A 20,016-nucleotide genomic window follows, 5' to 3' on the forward strand; every position below is an offset into this window, starting at 1 on the left:
TTTGTTGTTTCTTCTCTTTATTGATTTTTTGTAATCAAAATGTTGACTTTATTCAAGAAAAAGCAAAAAATGGTGGGAAAAAAAAACAAATTAACTTGTTTTTAGGGTTTTTAGGAAAATGTTTAAAATTTGTGGTAGCAATATTATCTAATAATGTCTTTTTTAATAATGCAAGCTACACATTTAATTAATTAATTAATTACTCCTACTTAAGTGCAAGTCAAATGTAATTAGGCAATTGTGTGCATAATTTCAACACTCATTTGTTGATATTGTACTCCTTTCACTAGGCAAAATTCTTGAAATAATTCCAAATGGGAACTAGATTTCCAAAATGAGCTGCTACATTTTTTTTTTCTATGTGAAGATGTCATGCATTTCACATTAAAATGTTGCACAATTTTGATATTCATAACTCTATAAGCACGTTGTTATGTGTCATTAAGCACAAACTCAAATTGCGTGTGAGCATGCCTAGTATGCGAATGGGTTAGCCAATAACAGATTGCCACGTTGTTATTCTATTTTTAAATTTTGAATTTTGTTCTTTTTATAGTTTTTATAAATTGAATATTGTTTACCTAGACTATAATTATGTAATTTTCACTTGTAGATGTCATTTTATTTTTTTAATTATGTCCATTTATATTTTATTTCAATAATATAATATTTTTTTAATTGTGTAAATTTTAGTTATTTAATAAAATTATTTTTTTTATTTTTAAATTTCTATTGTAACGTATAATTTTTTTTTTTCCGTGAACTAAAGTTTAGTTTAGTGCCGTAACAATGTTTATCTTAAGTTTGGTTCGTAAGACAACAAAATGTAAAGCCAGTGTTATTTTTTTAGCCCGTCTCAAGCCACGCAATTTTCAACCTTTGATCTTGATATCAATCTTATGCCCTACCCGCTCCCCTCTCTTCTCCATTGGAGGTTGCCATGATTTCAGTCGGATCTAAGTCATTTTTTCTCCAAAGCTCTTTGTTCTTGCTAGATGATTGGACCGTTAGGGTTTCATTAATTTTGGCCACAAATTTTGAATCCAAGGCAATTTTTTCTTCCAAAGATCTCCATTGTTGTGGCTGTGATATTTACTAGTCAGTTTTGAGCCATAAATTTTCTAAATCTCTATGTTATCTTCGATTGTCGGGTTGTTGTCGGGTTATTTGTGTTTTGCTCAATTTTGATAAAATTTTTGTTGTTTGGGATTTAATTGTTCTTCATTAGTCGTGTTCTTTAAATTAGGCTAGGGCAGTATTATTTTAATCACAATAGAAGTTGCAAACTACTATGATAATTTCTTTTTGATCACTAACTTATACAGTGGTAATATTTTAACAGTAAGACATGCTCACTTTTTAATAAACTAGTGCTAGCACATATTATGAGATTATAAATGAATATAATAAAATTAGAATCAACATTATTATATTAAAATTGCAAATAAAAAATATACAGTGTAATAACAATGAAAAAAAAATAAGTAACAAAACTTTAGTTAATATGAGAATTAAAAATATATACTATAATGCATTGAAACATAATCAATTTGAAATAAATTATATAATATAATAGAAAACACATTCCAAGCTGACGACATAGATTTATTTCCAGATTCATCAAGGAATGTGAATTACGTGGTTTCAATATCTTCATTTGGTAACAATTATGATCAAAATATTAGTAACATAATAATCACTCAAAAGAAGTGTGTAAAATAAATGAATATGAACGTACTACTATTATTATAAGTAAATAGTAAAAACCATGCTTTTTATAAAAAAATTCAGTGATGCAACCTGAGAAGATAATAAGGAAGCGAGTCATATGCTAAAAAAGATACTACTAATTCTAATATTCTTTGAAGGTGTGGAATGCTTCCATGGCATCAAGCTTTCCTCCTATGACAAGAGCAAAAACGGTTTGCTTGAGTTCTATAAGATAAGTAGGTATATGTGGATACCGAGTCTTTAAATGAGCGCATTGATGATTCTGGATTCACCGGTTTGCAGCGCGAAGCCGGCGTTGGACACAATCCTGGCCACATTGTGAATTGACATTTGTTTACGATTGTGAATTTGGCTGATGATACACTTCTGAAACCAAAAATTTACAATAAATCCTTAGAAATTTGCTAAATCAAAGTAATTGACTGGAATTTGGTGTGATTTACCTCAACCTTACTGGCTTTAAAGGAATCAGAGAGAATTAGGAATAGAATATGGAAGTAGAGCTTTCCCATTGCTGCCGTGACAATTGAATTAAAATTGGATAAATAAAGAAAAAATGAAATGTAAAACCTCCCACTCTCCCACACTCCATATAACTCCATATAGGCTTGCAAAATATGTGTGACAGTAAACTAAATTAGTGGGGTACTAAAATGGTCGTCTATAATTTGCATACAATTCAGTAAAAAAAATAGTTTTATTTAAATAATAATATTAATTTTAAAAGAACATTTCCTTAAATACCCTCAAAACTTAAAAGGTCATTTTCTTAAATATCCTCAAAACTTCCATTTTATATATTGTAAATGGTCGTCTATAATTTGCACACAATTCAGTAAAAAAAAAGTTTTATTTAAATAATAATATTTTGTTTTATAAGGGCATTTCCCTAAATACCCTCGAAACTTAAAAATGCATTTCCTTAAATACCCTTAAAATTCCCTTTTTATATATTGTATAGATACTATGAAATGAGGTCAAATCTTATCATTCCTACCGTTGAGCACAGACGGATCCATATGAGGATCAAAAGGGGCAATTTCCCCAGTTGAAAAAAATTATTTATACTATTTTGATCATTAATTTTAAATTTTTTTTTGAAATATCATCTATATATGCCTCTTCTCTACTTCTTAAAATATCTTTATACATATTTTGTCCCATCTGTATGGAATTTTTGGCTCCGTCCCTGCCGTTGAGTGTGATCGAACTAATTCATTGGAGTTCGAGAAATAAGAGAAAGCTCGCACTATACACATGAAATGGAATAGATTCATTTATTTGAAAATGGGTGTTTTGCTATATGCATTGAAGACTGGACCCAAAATTGATGGTGAATTTCAAAGCTACCATTGCTTGCCACCTCATCATTCCTCAATAGTCTTTGAATTTCTACGAATATGCAAAATTGAAAGGTGAACATGCCCTAATAATTATGCTACATTAATTTGCCATCAATTAATAAAATAATTATCCGACTAATTTAACAAAAAAACATCTACGTATCTAAAACTACATGTAAATATTTGTATAATTTGAGGATAAATGATATTTTTGTCATTCTCCTTATCAATAAAATAATTATATGAACTATTTTGTGAACCTAACAACATCATAAAAATATTATCTTACAATATCTTGATTATGTAAAAAAAACCCATCTTTTCATAACTATCTTTTTATATCCACCCCAAATAATCAACTCATTCCTTAAGATTTAAATATTTTGATATGAAAAAATGAGCAAATGTAACTGTGGATTGCCACTCAATGCAAATAGCTCAACTTGAGATTGTCACTCATTATTAACTCTGATGCGGATATGATTCTATCTGGTATTGTACGATTATGAATTTTTTATTATATCAAACAAATTAAAATTTACTGTTTGTCGAGTATTAACAGACATGGTTCATGCAAGTGGTGTTAGAAGCATTACCGATCAAATAGTCCATTTTGTCATTTGAAATGTACATGTTCTAACTTTATCAAGTCAATTTCATGCTATGTCATACTATTATAACTTTGTTTCCTCTTACTCATTTATTATTAATCTGAGAGGCTTTTAGTAGCAATGGAATCTCTTCATGCTGCTCCTTAATAATGACTAGGAACAACACTTGGCATATTTGTGAGAGTTGCGGCGGTTTGGAAGAATATGATTTGCCACGGTTTGAATGTTTAGGAATTTATATCTTGATTGCCGATTTTTTCCGCCAACAATTTATTTATAAAAGTGAAATAATAAATACTAAATGACGTGTATCCAATAGTGTGTGATGCTTTTAAATAAATATCTGAAATAATGAGACAAAATCGACTAATCTTCAGCAAAATTTAAATATGCACATGTATATAACCATGTTGCAGCTTACTAGCTATATGTGTCAGTGCTACATCTTTACATAAGAGAGAGTTAATTGCATATGAAAATAAATAATCTAAATTTTTTAAAAAATGACAATTTTTATGAAATTATACACACAAAATGTAAAAGTCAAAATATAAAATGGAAATAATGGTTACATTCCAATCTTATAATAAAGTCCAAATTTGAGATTAAAAACGTTAGCTATTGTAGACAACAAGATAATGCCCTCTTAAATGGGCCAATTCGAACTAATTTAACAAAAAAGTTCTACATATCTAAAAATACATGTAAATATTTGTATAGTTTAGAGAATAAAAGGCTATTTTTGTCATTCTCTTTATCAATAAAATAATTTTATGAATTATTTTATGAACCAAACAACATTATAAAAATGTTATTTTACAATGTATTCATTTCGGCCTAAAAACCCTCTCTTCATAGTTATCTTGTTATATCCGGCCCAAAAAATCAACTGATTTCTTAAGTTTTAAATACTTTGATATGAAAATGAGCAAAATGTAAGTGTGATTGATTGCCACTCAATGCAAATAGCTCAACTTGAGAATGCCACTCATCGCCGACTACGATGCGGATTGTGATTCTACCTGGTATTGTACAATTAGGGATTTTTAATTATGTCAAACAAATTAAGGATGAGTGTTTGTCGAGTATTAACAAACATGGTTCATGCGTGGCGCTAGAAGCATCACCAATCTCGTGCTATGTCATACTATTGTAATTTTGTTTCTTCGTACTCATTTATTAATCCGAAAGGCTTTTAGTAGCAATAGAATCTCTTTCGGCTGCTCCTTAATAATGACTAGGAACGACACTTGGCACATTTTTGAGTGTTGCGGCGGTTTGGGTGAACACGATTTGCCACAATTTGGATGTTTTGGAATTTATATCTTGATTGCCGATTTTTTCCGCCAACATTTTACTTATAAAAGTGAAATAATAAATACTAAAAGATATTTATCCAATCACGTGTAATGCTTTTGAATAATATCCGAAATAATAAGACAAAATCGACTAACCTTCCGCAAAATTAAAATCTGCACACGTAATGTAACATGTTGTAGCGTTGTGTCAGTGCTGCTATATCCACACTTTTATGTGATATATCATCTTTACAGGAGAGAGAATTAATTGCAGATGAAATTAAATAATCAATTTTTTTTTAAAAGGGCAATTTTATCTGAATATATGCACATAAACTGAAAAAAGTCAAAAGATAAAATGGTAATAATGGTTACATTCCAATCTTATAATAAAGTCCAAATATGAGATAAAAAAACGTTATCTATAGTTGACAAATAGATTATGCCCTCTTAAATGGGCCAATTCGAAAACCCTAGATTCTGATTAATAAAGCCCAAACCCAGGTGCCCCCAATTTTACTTACACCAACCTCATGTCTCTCTCTATCTCTCTCTCTCTTCCCCAAATTTCTTTTCCAATTTCTGATTACTTTTTCCCAATCAATTAAAACTTAATTTTTGCTGCATAACACCGTTCGCTTAAACACTCAAAATAAATAAAATTTCCCCCCATTTTTCCTCGTGTAATTATGGCCTTTCATGTTGCTTGCCCAATTACCTGGTAACCGCTGCTCTAATCTTGTCACTGACTCCAATTATTTGCGGTGCACACGCTCACTCACTTGTGTATTCGCATCTCTTCTCCCCATTTCACTCAGGAGGTGTTTCTGTGTTGAGTTATGAGTTAAATCTTGGATCTTTTGTGTGATTGCAGCCGGAAAATATGCTTCTGCGCGCTCGGATTTGCTGGGCCGCTGCGGGGCGACAAGGGGAAGGGGGATTTTTTGCAGGAGGTTGCTAGGGTTGAGCAATTCCTCAAGGACCCGTGGCTGATCAAGGCCAGGGAGAATGCCACCGTTCAGGTTAAAGTCCCCAAAGTTCCTGTTTCTCAGGCCCTGCCGCCTCCGCCGCCCCAATTGGCGGCGGATGTGTCGGCGGTGGTGGTCGGCGAGGAGGCGTCGGCGCAGGTGAAGAGGGCTGCGTTGCAGAAACAAGCTGCTGCTGCCTCATTGGTGGCTGAGGATTATGCCAGGAGGTTTGAGTCTGGTGATTTGGAGGTGAATGCCTTTTTTTATATACATATGATTTGTGGGGTTTCTGAATTGTTTGATTCATGTGGGTTTTTTTTGTGTTTGTAGAATGCAGGATCCCTAAAGGTTGGATTTTTCCTAATTGTTAATTGGTTTCTGTGTGTTGAATTTGTCTTCCTAATTTGAAATGCTGGCTTATATAGGAAGAACTAAGTCTAATTGACAAGTATTTCAGCTGTATTGTTTAAGACAGTAGTTTATGTTATATCCAGAGTTTGATATGCAACTTTTGAAATCTGTTTAGAGTCTAGTGAAGTTTTATGTCAGTTTTTGTGTATTTCTCTGTGTTAAAGACACAATTTTTTTCTTAATAGTTCATAGAAAGAATTAGGATCTTGCTATATAAGTCCAGTTGATTGCTTGGTGCTTTTTTTTTTTAAAAGTGGTGTTGAAAACACCCCACAGGAAAAAGGAAATACATCAAGGGGGATACAAAGAAATGGTTTTTGACCTTAAATCCGAATGGTTTTTAATTTTAATTTATACAGTGTTTGAATGGTTTGATTCATGTTGATAATGCACATATCTTCTGCTCCTAGTTATTGGTTATTTGTTTGTGGAATGTGTGGTGTATGAAGGTTGAAACCTTCCTAGTATTAAATATTAATTTGCATGGTTTTGGTTTTCATTAGTTGGCTGGCTTATTTTCTTAATTTTAAATGCTGGTGTTTTGAAGAACTAAGTAGAAATGCCAAGTACCTCATTTACGATTGTCTATTATAGTTTTATCTTGATTCTTGTCTGAGACAGATGTTTCTGTTATATCATGAAATTAGACATTTGCTTTCCCATTTTTATCAGTTACTCTATCACATGAGATGTGTTCCACATGCTGCATTAGATAAAGTTTTTGTGTAAAGGTGACATAATCTGTAACTCTTGGTCTCTTCATGTGCTTCTTTTGAATCATAATTGTTTGTTTAATTTATCATCTTCAAATACATTCTCTAGTTTCTGCAAGAATTGCAGTGTTTCATTAAATCTCCTTGAAATCAAAGTTGGAAGCTTTATAGATATAACCATGCATTTTGGTCTGTTAACATTTCCACACTTTGTCAATGGTTACGAGTTCATGACTACTAAAAACATTACAATTTCTGGTAGTTATTCAATTATTTTTGAACTACATTTGGTTTAAATATCATGATTTTGTGAAAAGAAATTTAGCATCATACAATAAAGGAACTAGGAAGGATGCAAATTTAGATAGTTATTTCTTATGTTTTTTCCTGATCTCTATAGTTGATCCTTCTTATGCAGCTATATTTTTCTGATTACTTTTAAAATCTGTAAAGTAAATAAACTGGTTAAGAACTGTTAGACATGAATCAATGATGACCATAATTGGTTTTATGTTCTTTGAAATAAAACACTTTTGGGGATGATATAAATTGAGTATTGCTAAAAGAAATAGTTTTTCGGAACTTGATAATGACATTTCATCATGCCTAGTATTGTGACTATTTTAGATGATATGTAGTTATTTATGGTTCATGCTGTTTTTTATTATATAGCAGCGCTTGGCATGCCGTATTCATATCAGAGGCTTGTAATCTTGTGTGGAATATTTAGGTCCTGCAATGATCATATACATAAGAACGTTAAACATCAGTTTCCTGTACAACTCTCTTGATCATATTTCTGCTACACTGAATACCTGAGAATATCTATCTTTTCAACTAAGTCATGCGGTGGCCCTTATAATTAATTCTTCTAGCAGGCTTCAGCTGGGGATGCTGCTGGAGAAGAGCAAGGCCTATCAACCGCCAAAGTGATGTGCCGAATATGCTTTTCTGGTGAAAATGACCGAAGTGAAAGGGCAAGGAAGATGCTCTCTTGCAATAGTTGTGGCAAGAAGTATCACCGAAGCTGTCTTAAAGCTTGGTCCCAGAACAGAGGTAGTTCTCAGAGCTGCACTGAAGTAATTAATGGCTTTTGCTTTGTTTATTTTCTGACGAAATGTTTGAAATAGATCTTTTCCACTGGAGTTCTTGGACTTGCCCTTCTTGCCGGTTATGTGAGGTTGATATCTCACTCCTTATACATTTATGGTGAATTATATAGACGCATGGTTATTTTTCCTTACTTTGGAGATACATTTTATTTTTATTAATAAGAATGCTGATAATGATGGTTTTAAATAAGGGATGATTATGTACTTTCTCAGGATTTTGTTATTTAATTTGAGAAATTACTGTCCCATTCAGAAGTTTGAATTTTGAAGAATATCTTAAGATGGGAAGATGTGTTAAGGCTGGTGATAGATATTGGAATCTCTAACTGGAGATCCCATAATTATTAAACTGCGTTTCATATATCCTTTTGTTACTTAGGTGTGTCGGAGAACTGGAGATCCAAATAAGTTCATGTTCTGTAAAAGGTGTGATGGTGCATACCATTGTTACTGTCAGCAACCACCACATAAGGTGTGATATAATTTTTTTGTTCCTGAAAAATTACCATTGATCAATTAGCTTATGCATTTTAATTTGAGGCATGCAGAATGTTAGCCATGGACCTTATCTGTGTCCCAAGCACACAAAATGCCATAGCTGTGATTCTACAGTACCTGGAAATGGCTTAAGTGTAAGGTTAGTATTTCTATCTCAATTTCAAGTCGTTATTTCCTTGATTGCAAGCTTCTTTGCTATTCTCGTTTTCGAACAAGTTCCATCAGCTGATGGGTTTTTGGTTATAGTGTGTTTGGTCACTTTGCTTGGATCCTAACTCTATTATGAAGCTTGTACCTATTGTATGTGCTGTTATGCATGTCTAAAAGCTGTACTTCAGAAGCATCTGTATCTGTATATATATAATTTCCAACTGAACTCCCATCTTCAATACCAATGAATGTATTATGGCATATCTCTGATGAAGACTTCTTGTATGCTTTATAATTCTATCAACTAAGATCTAGTTTCAGGATGACTGATGAAGTGACTATACTCTTGACTCTGACTCTGACCTGAGTGTATGCTTGAATATTTTGTAGGTGGCTGTTGGGCTATACATGTTGTGATGCTTGCGGAAGATTGTTTGGCAAAGGGAATTACTGCCCAGTCTGTCTGAAGGTATTGCATTATACTCAGTCCCTGTTGACAAATTTACTAGTCCTCCTCTGCTCATAAGGCTCAAAAACACTTTATCTTAAGCAGCAGAAGTTGATTGCTTAATATTTTGCTCACAACTGCAGGTGTATAGAGACTCTGAATCAACTCCTATGGTGTGCTGTGATATCTGTCAACGTTGGGTGCATTGTCCTTGTGATGGAATCAGGTATTTCTTGCTCCTTTTCCTTCACTACTCTCATTGATATTCTTTTGGTAATAACTTTTCAGTTATAAGATTGGACAATGAATTGGTAATTTTGATGATAGATTATTGGAAATTGTGGGTGTGAAATCTGAATCACAAGAGAACTAGGAATGTTGTTCGGTTGTTCCTCAGTCTTGAAAATTTGTTAACTTGTGAAGAAGCTAGGACTATAAACTTGATTAAGGTTTAGGCTCCATATACGGGAATTTTAGTTCAGGTTTATGCCTTCTTGTGCTTTGCTCGTACCTTCCATTTATTACGTAACCAGCTGACTGTTCAACTTAAATATGCTCTTTTAATGTTCTAGATAAAATTTTAGGTTACAGAAAAAGGGAAGATTTAAAATTGTGATTTCATGTTTACAGTATAAAGGAAGTAAAATGCTAAGATTTGACATACAAGTGCTTCTGCATTGGCATATGTTGATTGGTGAATTTAAGCAGGAGCATGGTTTTCTCAGTCTTCTCTCCATCCCAGAAAATAGTGCACACTTTGCCAATTTTTGTGTGACCCAACTTTCATATTTTGGGCACATTTCCTTAATTTACCCTCATTTTGCACACCTATTAACAAAAAAACCATCACAGTCCATAGTCCACCATTATCCATACATTAAAAACAACAAAGTGGGACCTTTCTATACACAACACACACTACCTCACCTAGTAGTGCATTCTTTTGAGGGATGTAGGGAGTATAACCTTTTGGTTTATCTTAAGCTGCAGAGGGGTTTACTTTTCAGTTTTCATTTGCTCCTCCAACAACAGTTAAGGACGGGTTGTAAACTTATAAGCATATTTTTTTAATAGTAGGTATCTATAGCCTAGTTTTTCAAGAGAATGCATTTTCCGCTGACATTGTGCTCTTGTTTGCTGAAGTGATAAAAGGGATTGATATAGAAAGAGAAAAAATGAGAAGCAAGAATTAGCCGATCCTTGTAGAAGTTGTGTAGATGGATGGGCTAAAAGATAGCAAGACAAAATGAACCTGGGTCTTTTATAATTTGTGCATCTTGCAATACTTTTTATACCCTCCGCCATTCAAGTAAATATTTCCATAATTCTGAAAGTGGATCTAGAACCAAGTGATTTTTTAGCTAATCTAAGGATAAGACAACAATCTCTTATACTATGTCTAGCCAAAGAGGCATAAGAACACCGGTTAATTAAACAAGTGCCTATAACGTTTAATTTGGTAGCTTCTAGCAATGGATGGCTAGGCTTGGAGAGGTGGATGTCAGGATTTAACCTTGTTGGCTTGCAGTTCTTCTGTTTTGTGTTACCAAGAAATTTATCTCCTTTCTTTCTGATCCTTAAACTCATCTTCACTACTCACGAAGGGCACTAACAGTGTGGACAGTATATACACGTGCTCATTTTTATATGAATATGCAAAATTTAATTTCCTCGTGTATTAGTTTAATTACACAACCTTCTCCTGCACTCATTTATGATTGGCCTTGCATGGGAAATTGTTATGCTTTGTTTTTTTTTTTTTTTTTTTTTTTTTTTTTTTCCGGTGCATCTTCAGACTTTGCCAGTTCTGATTGTTTTGGGCACCTCTTTTGACTGGATTTTGATTTTAACTCTACTGACATCAAACTCAAATTTCAGTGATGCAAAATACATGCAATTTCAAGTTGATGGAAATCTCCAATATGTTTGCCCAACATGCCGTGGAGAATGCCCCCTGGTGATTTTTCGTACACGTTGGTCAATAGGGATATATACCATGTGAATGATGCAATTTTCTTTTACTGATTCTATTAGTTTGGCTTCAATGGTTTCTCCTGCCAGGTTACAAATCTTGAGGAGGCTGTTCAGGAGCTCTGGAAGCGAAGAGATGAGGCTGATAAGGATTTGATAGCAAGCTTGAGGGCAGCTGCTGGTTTGCCTACTCAAGAAGAAATATTTGACATTTCACCCTTTTCTGATGATGAAGAGAGCGGTCCTATATCAGTAAAGAATGAACATGGCCGATCATTGAAGTTTTCCCTTAAAGGGTTAGGTAATAAATCACCAAGAAAGAGCAAAGAGCATGGCAAAAAATCTTCACATAAGAAGTACGGCAAGAAAAAGGGGAATGAAACATCTTTGATTGGTGGAGTTGATACAAATCGGAGTTTAGATGGGTATGCCAATGATCCATCTGGACAGAACACCATCAGTAATAAAAATGATGAAATGCACCTTTCCCATGAACCTGCTTCTGCTTTCTATCCTGTTGCTGGAAGCTTGATGGAAGACACATGTATGGTAAACGAAGCAGCAGCCTCGAAACACAAGTATATTGATGAGGTTTCAGCAACCAATGTAACAAAGGCATCTAGAACTATCAGAATAAAGAGTAATAAATCTCGTGCCGTCACTAATGGGGAGGAAATAGGAAGTAACAGTGGGGCGCCCAAGAATGCTCAGGGGCCGAAGCTTGTTATACATTTGGGAGGCCGAAGTAAAAATACTAGTCCTCCGATTGGGCAAGGCAAGGCTGCATCAAAAGGTATGCATTTCATATGGCATCTTTGTGCTATAGATATATGCTATTGAGTTAGATCAACAGGTTCTAGTAGAAGTTTGTATGCTGCTTTTGGCCTTTTTATAGCGTGGAATTGCAAATGACATTAAGAAACAAAAAGGATTATTTTCTGCTGATTGATGTTTACATGAATTTTGTCATTTAGTGATGAAGATGTAACAAAGTATTTGGATTCAACGTGAAAATAAGTATCCTGCTCTTACTCTATCCTTGAAAACCAAAGTAAAGGCAACTTTTTGGTCAAAATTCTTGAATCTATTCCCAAACTTAAATTTACCGAATTATGAATATTAGATCTATTGATGCATTCCGTTGTTGAGCTTCACGATGTAGTAAAAGTAATGCTCTGTACATGTATGCTGTAGGAACTGAAGATACAGGACAACCGAAACAACATCAAGAACACATCGATAGACCTAATTCAGCAGTTAAAGTTGGGGAGCAAAAAGGTAATGCACTCTGAGTAAAAGAAATCATGTTCTCTGTCATGCATCTTCATTTTGCATCCCTCTCGTAGTCTGCTTTGATGTGTGCTCTTCATATAGTGACAAAGCCGTCTTGTTTGTTGCAGGGGAAGTGAAAGGTATTAAGTTGCATGTTAAAGAAGGCCCATTGATAAAGCTCAAGAATGCTTCTAATTTAGGTTTGTCTAACATTACCTCGAAACATACCGGAGGAGGATTCAGCGATGGCCATGAATCGGTTTCTCCTAGGAATACGTACTCAGTGCTTGGCAAAAGAAGTGCCGAAGAGAGTGCATCTGCAAGGAGTGGCTCCGAAGCCCCTGCGAGCCGAAGGATCAAGTACTCGTCAAAAGGGCATGGTGAGGATGCGTCTGTTTCTGGTGACCATATTGATGACAGCAGTGCTCCGACAAAGGAGCGGAAGCCTTACTTGAAGTTTAAAATTCCCAAGAATTCTAACAATGGAAATCAAACCGTATCCAGTAATTTGACCATTGGAAATCAGGATTCGTTGCCTCCTTCTGGGAAGGATGAGATCACTTACACAAGGGGCCAGAGGTCAAAACGAAGGAGACCAGCACCGGGTGATGAAGATTCCTCCCAATGGCGTGAAGACAGTACTGTAAAGGACTTCACAGATGCCAATTGGATACTGCAGAAATTGGGGAAAGATGCTGCCGGGAAAAGAGTAGAAGTTCATCAGCCTTCGAGCAACTCCTGGTGAGTTTTCATTCATCGCAAGAGAACGATGCTATCTTTTGAATTCCCCGTGTGTTCTAAATGTTGAGTTTCTCTGTTTCTTGTTTGGCAGGCATAGGGGTACAGTGGTGGAAGTTTTCGAGGGAACGCCTGTTGTTTCTATCGCACTTGATGATGGGAAGTCCAAGTGTTTCGAGCTTGGGAAGCAGGGGATTCGTTTCATTTCTCAGAAGCAAAAGCATTGAGTTAGATCTTTTATTTTCTTGTTTGGGAGTAGACAGGGCGTTCTTAAGAAATGGGGAAAGATTTACTGTAACAATGGAGGAATATTGTCCAGTTTCTGCTGCTCTGTATTAGTCAGTCAGTCTGTAATGTTTTTAATGTAAATGCTTAGAAACTGTTTTGTATCTATAGCTTTGCTCCCTTCCCCTTCCTCCCTAGACCTAGACAAATCATTCATAATTGTAAGAAATCTTTGTACCTTTGTATCACTTGCTCTATTCATTTTAAATTCCAATTTAACTGAGAATGCTCAATATTCTTGATTGCATATTATCTTGAATTCATGAATAGTTTTTTTACTATTTAGACTGAAGATTGGATGATAATAGCATTTACAGTGGAGCAAAACATGAAATCAAGAAGAAGAATATGTAGATGCAATAAGAATCAATATTAGTATCTCCCAAGCCTCAAAGCAGCGGCATCTGATTATATGATCTGAGATGAAGAAGATACATTCAAAGTGGGAAGCAAGACAACAGTAATCATACTGGCGGAGGTGGGAGGTCCAACAAGAGCCAGAAGCCGACACAGTCGTCCGAGTCCAAGTCCTCTTGAATGGCAAGAAAGTGCAATCCTCCACAGGCCTTCTTGGCTGCTTCCCAAGCTTCAGCTTCACTCGTAGTCACCGGTGTCTTCTTGTATGTGGCATACACGTACCGAGTTGAGATCCCAACGGACAGCACCACAGAAGCTCGACTCGTGTCAGCTTCAACCGAGCACACCTCTAACCCGTTCATCCATGCTGCAACATTGCCATTTCAAGACTCAATTTTGAAACTTGTGCACATTTGTTTCAAAGAAGGGAACACATGAGCAGAATCGCATATAAGAACACTGCAACAACATAATACCTGCTAATGGTTTAGCTCGAGATGATGCAACCGCGAGTCCAGGAATTAGTGTTTCCTCACCAACTTCAATCCCCAGAAGATCCAAATCTAAGGTAGCACCAAAAGCAAATCTTGTCTCCAAAGATGAGGCCTCTTCTTGGACAGCTGCACAGAGAATAGTAATCAAAATCAGCAGTTTTCTAACATCTAACATCTGATTTTGCCTTTCTACATTGTATGAATCAGTGTCAAGAAGTTTTTCAAAATAAACAGGGGAGTTGAGGACTACTCAAGAGCCAGCAGGAGGTGGTATTTAACCTCGAGTTTAACGACTGAACATGCAGAGAGAATAAGAGAGATCCTCTGGAACACTCGACTATGATTCTAGTGACAAACCGAATGTCTTGTGCCATTTTAGACCCACACAAGTAAGTACCTGAAAAGGGCAACTGAACAAATGCCCATTTTTCTCCATATAAACTTTCTGGAAGTTCCATAGGGAAAGGATTATCGAGTGCAAGAAGTGGCTTTGATCCCTTCTGGAAACCGGGATGTCGTGTGTATACAGTTTCGTAACGCTCTTCGAGCCACAGAACCAGAGACAAACACTGAAGCAAAGAGCATGTGAAAATTAAAAAAATAGGATTATCACACATCAATCTAACATTTTCTGGCCATTTTCCACTCACAAGGCATAAATTTTGCAAATAAACACAACCATATTGTAAATCCAAAACAGAAAACTGTAGCTATATAAACATAAATCCAGATAACATCATCATCATCGTATAAATGAAGAACGGATGAGTTGTTCATCTTAAAAAGTTCGAAAAGAGACATAACCTCCTCAATCTTTCAACTCAAAATCCACTAAAATAGCTCCTTCCAGGTTGTTTATTTCTAAAAAGTTTTGCTACTCCAACACTAACACAAACTTTGAAATCCTAGCTACGCCTCCCTTGCTTAAGGGGGCGTTTACCATCCAGGATTGACAATGTGCACGATTCAGTAATTTTATGTTCATCACAATGATTCTCCAATGCTAATCCATTCAACAAGATGTTAATCAATCAATTAATCTCAAATTGTAGAAATAATCAAGGGCTTTATCTTATCTCAAGTTCACCAAGTTATGTTGCTAATGCTCACCCGTTTACTCGGAATAGGTTTTATACCAAGCTCACTGCAAGCTCTCGTAATAATTGTCTGCATCTGTGACCTGAAAAAACACAAAATTCATGATCTTAAATGAAATTGGGGAAAACAACAACCAAACCTCAAAGAAACAACAAAACCCTCACCTAAAAAATTTAATTTTTTCTGGCAAAGGCAAGCCCAATTCATCACAGATGGAGACGATAGCATTCTTAAGAGTGACACTGTTGATAACATTGTTAGGAAAATACTTTGTATACTGCAGCGAAAGCGACACATCGCAAACAACGAGCTCCCAAGTCTTTTTCCCCCTAATATCGAGGATCGGCCTAGAGCAGAAATCCACCTCCCACTCTGTGATGCTCTCCGGATCCGTCTCCGGGTCGAGGTAGCTGAGCTCCGAGGTGGGGTCGTCGTTGAGCTCTTCTTCTTCGAAGGCGGAATTCCCGGTTTCAGGCTGCAATGGCGTGGAAGAAACTGAGCTTCCCGACACTGAAAAGCAAATTGGGAAATTCCTGAGATTTGGAGTTTTTATTTGGGGTGGGTGAATTTGCACTTTAGAAGGGGGGATTTTGGTGGTGATAGGGTTTTTGATTCTAGTGGAATTGAAGCTTAGACTCGCCATTGATGATGAATTGAAGGGATAAGAGAAGAGGGAAGAGTGAGAGGGGGAAATGATTTCAAGGGTTGTTAAATTAGTTAGTTATCCACCACAACATTCCTTTCTAAATATTGTACTTCTACTTATTTAAAATTAATCTTCATAATTACTACTACTATAATTGTAACGCCCCACTTTTTCAAACCCTAATTTTCGGGTTATAAAATTTTTGCATTAAATGCCTTAAATGCTATGATATGCGAATTAATTGATGAGTGATTAATTACATGGTGTCTTTGTAACCTAATTGCGTATGAGAATTGAGATTGAGTTGAATAGTCAACATGTTGAAATTATGACGTGGCTATTGAATAGTCAAAGATATGGAAAATATGACGTGGCCGTTGAAAGGTCAATGCGTTGAGAAAAAGAAGAGGAAGTGGAGAAATGATTGATTTGATTGATGAATATTTGATGCGGAGTAATATAATTGTGGTGGATTATTTTCCTAAGGGATGAGTGAGAATTAAATAGGAGCATTATTTAAGCATGTGGAATTTTCGGTCTCTCCTATTTTTATTTGGAGAAGAAATCCTATTTTTCTTGGATTTAATTATTTGTTTGGGACGATTATCCAAATTAAATCCAAAGTCCAATTATGCGTTAATTCCATCATGGAATTTTCGAAAACACCACCTTTGATATCCATGAGATTTTCGAAAATCTCATCTAGAAGGGAGGGAGAAATTATTTATTATATTATTTGATCTCTTATTTATTCTCTTCCATGAATAAATATAAATATGCTAAAATATCCTAGCATATCTTGCCAAATCTAAGAAGATATTGCCATATCCTAATTAAATTAGGATTTGATTTTGAATCCCTTTTGAGAATGAAACTACACGCCACTTTTGATATATATTGGGGAGATTTAATTATTTATTCTTGCTCCGTGATATATTATTCTACTCCGTGAAATATTTGAATTAAATCATAGGCTAATTTAATAGCCTAGAATACGAAATTTCCTATTATTGCTCTACAATTTTCGGCTACCTCAACCAACAAATCTCTCCATATCTTCTCAAATCTTTAATTTATTTAATTAAAGATATTATATCCTACACTCTATAAATAAGAGGAGAGAAAATCAAAACCCTAGCTACAAAAATCGCCTCACTCTTGAAAACCGTTCCCCACTTCTCTCCCCACTCTCTCCAAGATTTCTTCTACTTTTCTTCAAGAATTCTTCATCAATTGAGAACAATTCAAGTTGAAATTCAAGAGTTTATTGAAGAATCAAGGCTATAACTTGTGTCTACCGATTGTCTTTTGGAAAAAGGTACTTTAATTTTGATCTTCTCTTCTTCTACCGATCAATCGGTGTTCTTGAGTCCACATGCATATAGATCGAGTGAATGGGAAATTTAATCGGTGAATAATGGGATGCATATAAGTGTGTGTGGGAAACGTGTGTGTGTGTGCGCACGCCTCTCGGCGTGCGTGCATGTGTGCGGTGTGTGCGTGTGATGTGTGTGGTAGAGCACTCATGCGTGACACGATTTGATGGTGAATTTGGAGTTGTTGTTTGAATAAAAATGATATGCTAATCATACCTTGATTTTTGGATGATGATATTAAAGATTTATCGATGGGAAAAAGGGAAACATGGGAACATGCATGATTTGAAATCAATGATTGAAACTGATTTGTGATACGCCTAATTTAAAGGTGATACTTCGCACCCTCAGCGTGATAAACGAGGAGAAGAGAATACTATCGAGCTAAGCCGACAAGGTGGGCTTTCTTTTAAAATAAGGACATTGTCCTAAACTGATATTGATGAGAATGAGATATGTGTTATCATGCCTTGATTTGTTTTGTCGTTCCTATCCCTCGTGGCTATGCCACTATTGATTTAATCGAATTCGGATCCTTGTAGAGCCGCAAACTCTACTTGGGTTAGTGTACACCAATGTTAGACCGAGTGCTGGCGTACGGTCGGCCGGTCTAGTGACCTGGATTGCGGCCGCATTCCTTGTCATGTAGAATGAGGATATGGTAAACGTCGATGAGAAAAATGGTTGCGCGACCGTGATATTTGATAAAGAAAATATTTTGGTGCCTCGGGTCTTTCTAAAGTTAAAACCCCGATGGACACTTGAGAATGGCATGATGATAACTATATTTGTGATAAAACTGTTTTCGGCAATGAGCCCACTGAATATGATTATAGTACTCAGCCCTGCATGTGTTTTCCCTATGTGCAGGTTGAGTGGTAGCGAGCGGGCGACGGTGTTGAGTAGGAAATAATAAGATGATCTGTTGGAACTCTAAGTGTCGTTGTGTCTCCATACATAGCCTCACTTCTTTCTTGGTCGCTTCCGCTATATTATGAAAACTTGTGATTTATTGGTTGGGTTTAAACTCTTTTATTTCGTGGGAATATTTTGGATATGGAACAGTTGAGAATATTTTGGAATCTTTGATAAGCATTTATTGCGATAGCCTTTTGTTGGATTTTTTTGCTAAGGCATTATTCTTCTTTTACTTAATTGTTCATTAAATGCTTTGGTTAAATCCCTTTTTAAATGGAATCCTAGCCTATGATCTTTGATGCATTTAAGCCCGCTTAGTTAACGATCGCCGCATTTACTATACCCTAGATGGATGGGTCGTTACAATAATATTAGAGGTCATTCCTTTGGACTTTTTTAGTTTTTTCCAAAACCAAAATTCAAAACTGATTCTGAAATTTAAAATTTACCATTTGTCAATTAAAACAACATGATTTTGATTTAAATAAGTTTTAAAAACTAAAAATATGAAAAATGAAATTCCACGTCATCATCTATCTCACCTACCTCTTTACTTTCTCTTCCATGTCATACTGGCTAGTGTCATTAGCCCACGACATCTCCGCTCGAACATGTGGATGCACTCGTCGTAGGTACTAGGTAGGGAGGAGTGGGTCATGTTGCATCAGACCTTGCGTTTAGGGGTGTTGAAACGGGTAGCGGGTATCGAGTACCCATTAACCCGACAGAATCGGGAAACGGGGCGGGGTCGGGTATAATTATTTTCGGTTTTGCACCCGATACCTGCTCGGGTAGTCCCGTTAAACCCGAGATACCCGATGTGTATATAAGTATTTTATAATTTTTTATTTTTAATTTATTATTAAGCATGTTTTAAAAGTTTTAACTTTGAATTAGAGTTAAGTAATTTATGGAGTACTATTCAACTCCTTGTCTCCTTTAACCCGTCGCTTGTACCGATTCTAATCCTTTCACCCACTTCCTCCTTCCATCCGGAAATAATATAAAAGGTTTAGAATTTAGAAATAGACAAAGATCGCATGGCTTATCTCAACAAATTTAAATTAATAAAAATAAAAGGTTTAGAATTTAGAAATAGACAAAGATCGTATGGCTTCATCTCAACAAATTTAAATTAATAAAAATAAAGTTCCATGTCAGCAAGTAGTGCATTAAAAAAAAATTCATCCGGAAATATCATACAACAAGTATATACAAATTTGGATATTGATTATGCCATTTTAATAACAGGTCGCTTACACGACGACAATCAAATCGATTATATATAAGAGTAGAAGTGTACAAATCATATAAACAAATTATAATAATAAAAAAAAGATTCAAAAAAAAAAAACATGTTCTGGTTCGGGTACCTACGGTGTCGGGTGTGGGATACCCGACTCACTAAAGGACAAATATCAGACTAACTTTTTCGGCTGAAATTAGATGCGGATACCCGTTTCGACACCCCTTGCGCTTGTACGTCATCTCGAAGTGTAGCCACATATCAAATGTAACTACAAACCTCCACCTTATGAAGTGAAACAATAGAACCAATAATAAAGAGCAATAAATACA

The 20,016-nt window shown here is 35.4% G+C and overlaps 2 protein-coding genes across 2 annotated transcripts; one reads left to right on the top strand and one right to left on the bottom strand.

The window, feature by feature from the left end:
- The first annotated feature begins 5,525 nt into the window (after window positions 1-5,525).
- On the top strand, window positions 5,526-13,784 carry LOC125187970 (PHD finger family protein). The gene is made up of 13 exons (XM_048084669.2): window positions 5,526-5,704; window positions 5,858-6,200; window positions 7,954-8,131; window positions 8,206-8,255; window positions 8,567-8,659; window positions 8,736-8,824; window positions 9,226-9,304; window positions 9,427-9,509; window positions 11,162-11,240; window positions 11,345-12,047; window positions 12,449-12,532; window positions 12,655-13,267; window positions 13,359-13,784. Exons 1-13 carry the CDS (start codon window positions 5,673-5,675, stop codon window positions 13,489-13,491), a joined length of 2,559 nt encoding a protein of 852 aa, XP_047940626.1. The 5' UTR covers window positions 5,526-5,672; the 3' UTR covers window positions 13,492-13,784.
- Window positions 13,785-13,878: 94 nt separating this feature from the next.
- Window positions 13,879-16,211, bottom strand: ATAB2 (RNA binding protein). The gene is made up of 5 exons (XM_048084670.2): window positions 15,663-16,211; window positions 15,511-15,580; window positions 14,798-14,969; window positions 14,383-14,526; window positions 13,879-14,273 (listed from the first exon to the last, which is right to left on the bottom strand). The coding sequence occupies exons 1-5, from the start codon at window positions 16,139-16,141 to the stop codon at window positions 14,014-14,016; spliced, it is 1,125 nt and encodes a 374-aa protein (XP_047940627.1). The 5' UTR covers window positions 16,142-16,211; the 3' UTR covers window positions 13,879-14,013.
- Window positions 16,212-20,016: the final 3,805 nt, after the last annotated feature.

The sequence above is a fragment of the Salvia hispanica genome, chromosome 5, assembly GCF_029641045.1.
Source record: "Salvia hispanica isolate PSC_SH4W2 chromosome 5, Shi_PSC_v1, whole genome shotgun sequence".
NCBI lineage: Eukaryota > Viridiplantae > Streptophyta > Magnoliopsida > Lamiales > Lamiaceae > Salvia > Salvia hispanica.

Excerpts from the sequence above, each read along its gene's own strand:
- LOC125187970 (XM_048084669.2), top strand. The coding sequence starts at position 5,673 with ATGGCCTTTCATGTTGCTTGCCCAATTACCTG. Across the intron at positions 11,241-11,344 it reads GCCGTGGAGAATGCCCCCTG|GTTACAAATCTTGAGGAGGC; the intron begins GTGATTTTTCGT and ends TTCTCCTGCCAG. Across the intron at positions 13,268-13,358 it reads CAGCCTTCGAGCAACTCCTG|GCATAGGGGTACAGTGGTGG; the intron begins GTGAGTTTTCAT and ends CTTGTTTGGCAG.
- ATAB2 (XM_048084670.2), bottom strand. The coding sequence starts at position 16,141 with ATGGCGAGTCTAAGCTTCAATTCCACTAGAATCAAAAACCCTATCACC. Across the intron at positions 15,581-15,662 it reads GAAAAAATTAAATTTTTTAG|GTCACAGATGCAGACAATTA; the intron begins GTGAGGGTTTTG and ends GTGTTTTTTCAG. Across the intron at positions 14,274-14,382 it reads TCGAGCTAAACCATTAGCAG|CATGGATGAACGGGTTAGAG; the intron begins GTATTATGTTGT and ends GCAATGTTGCAG.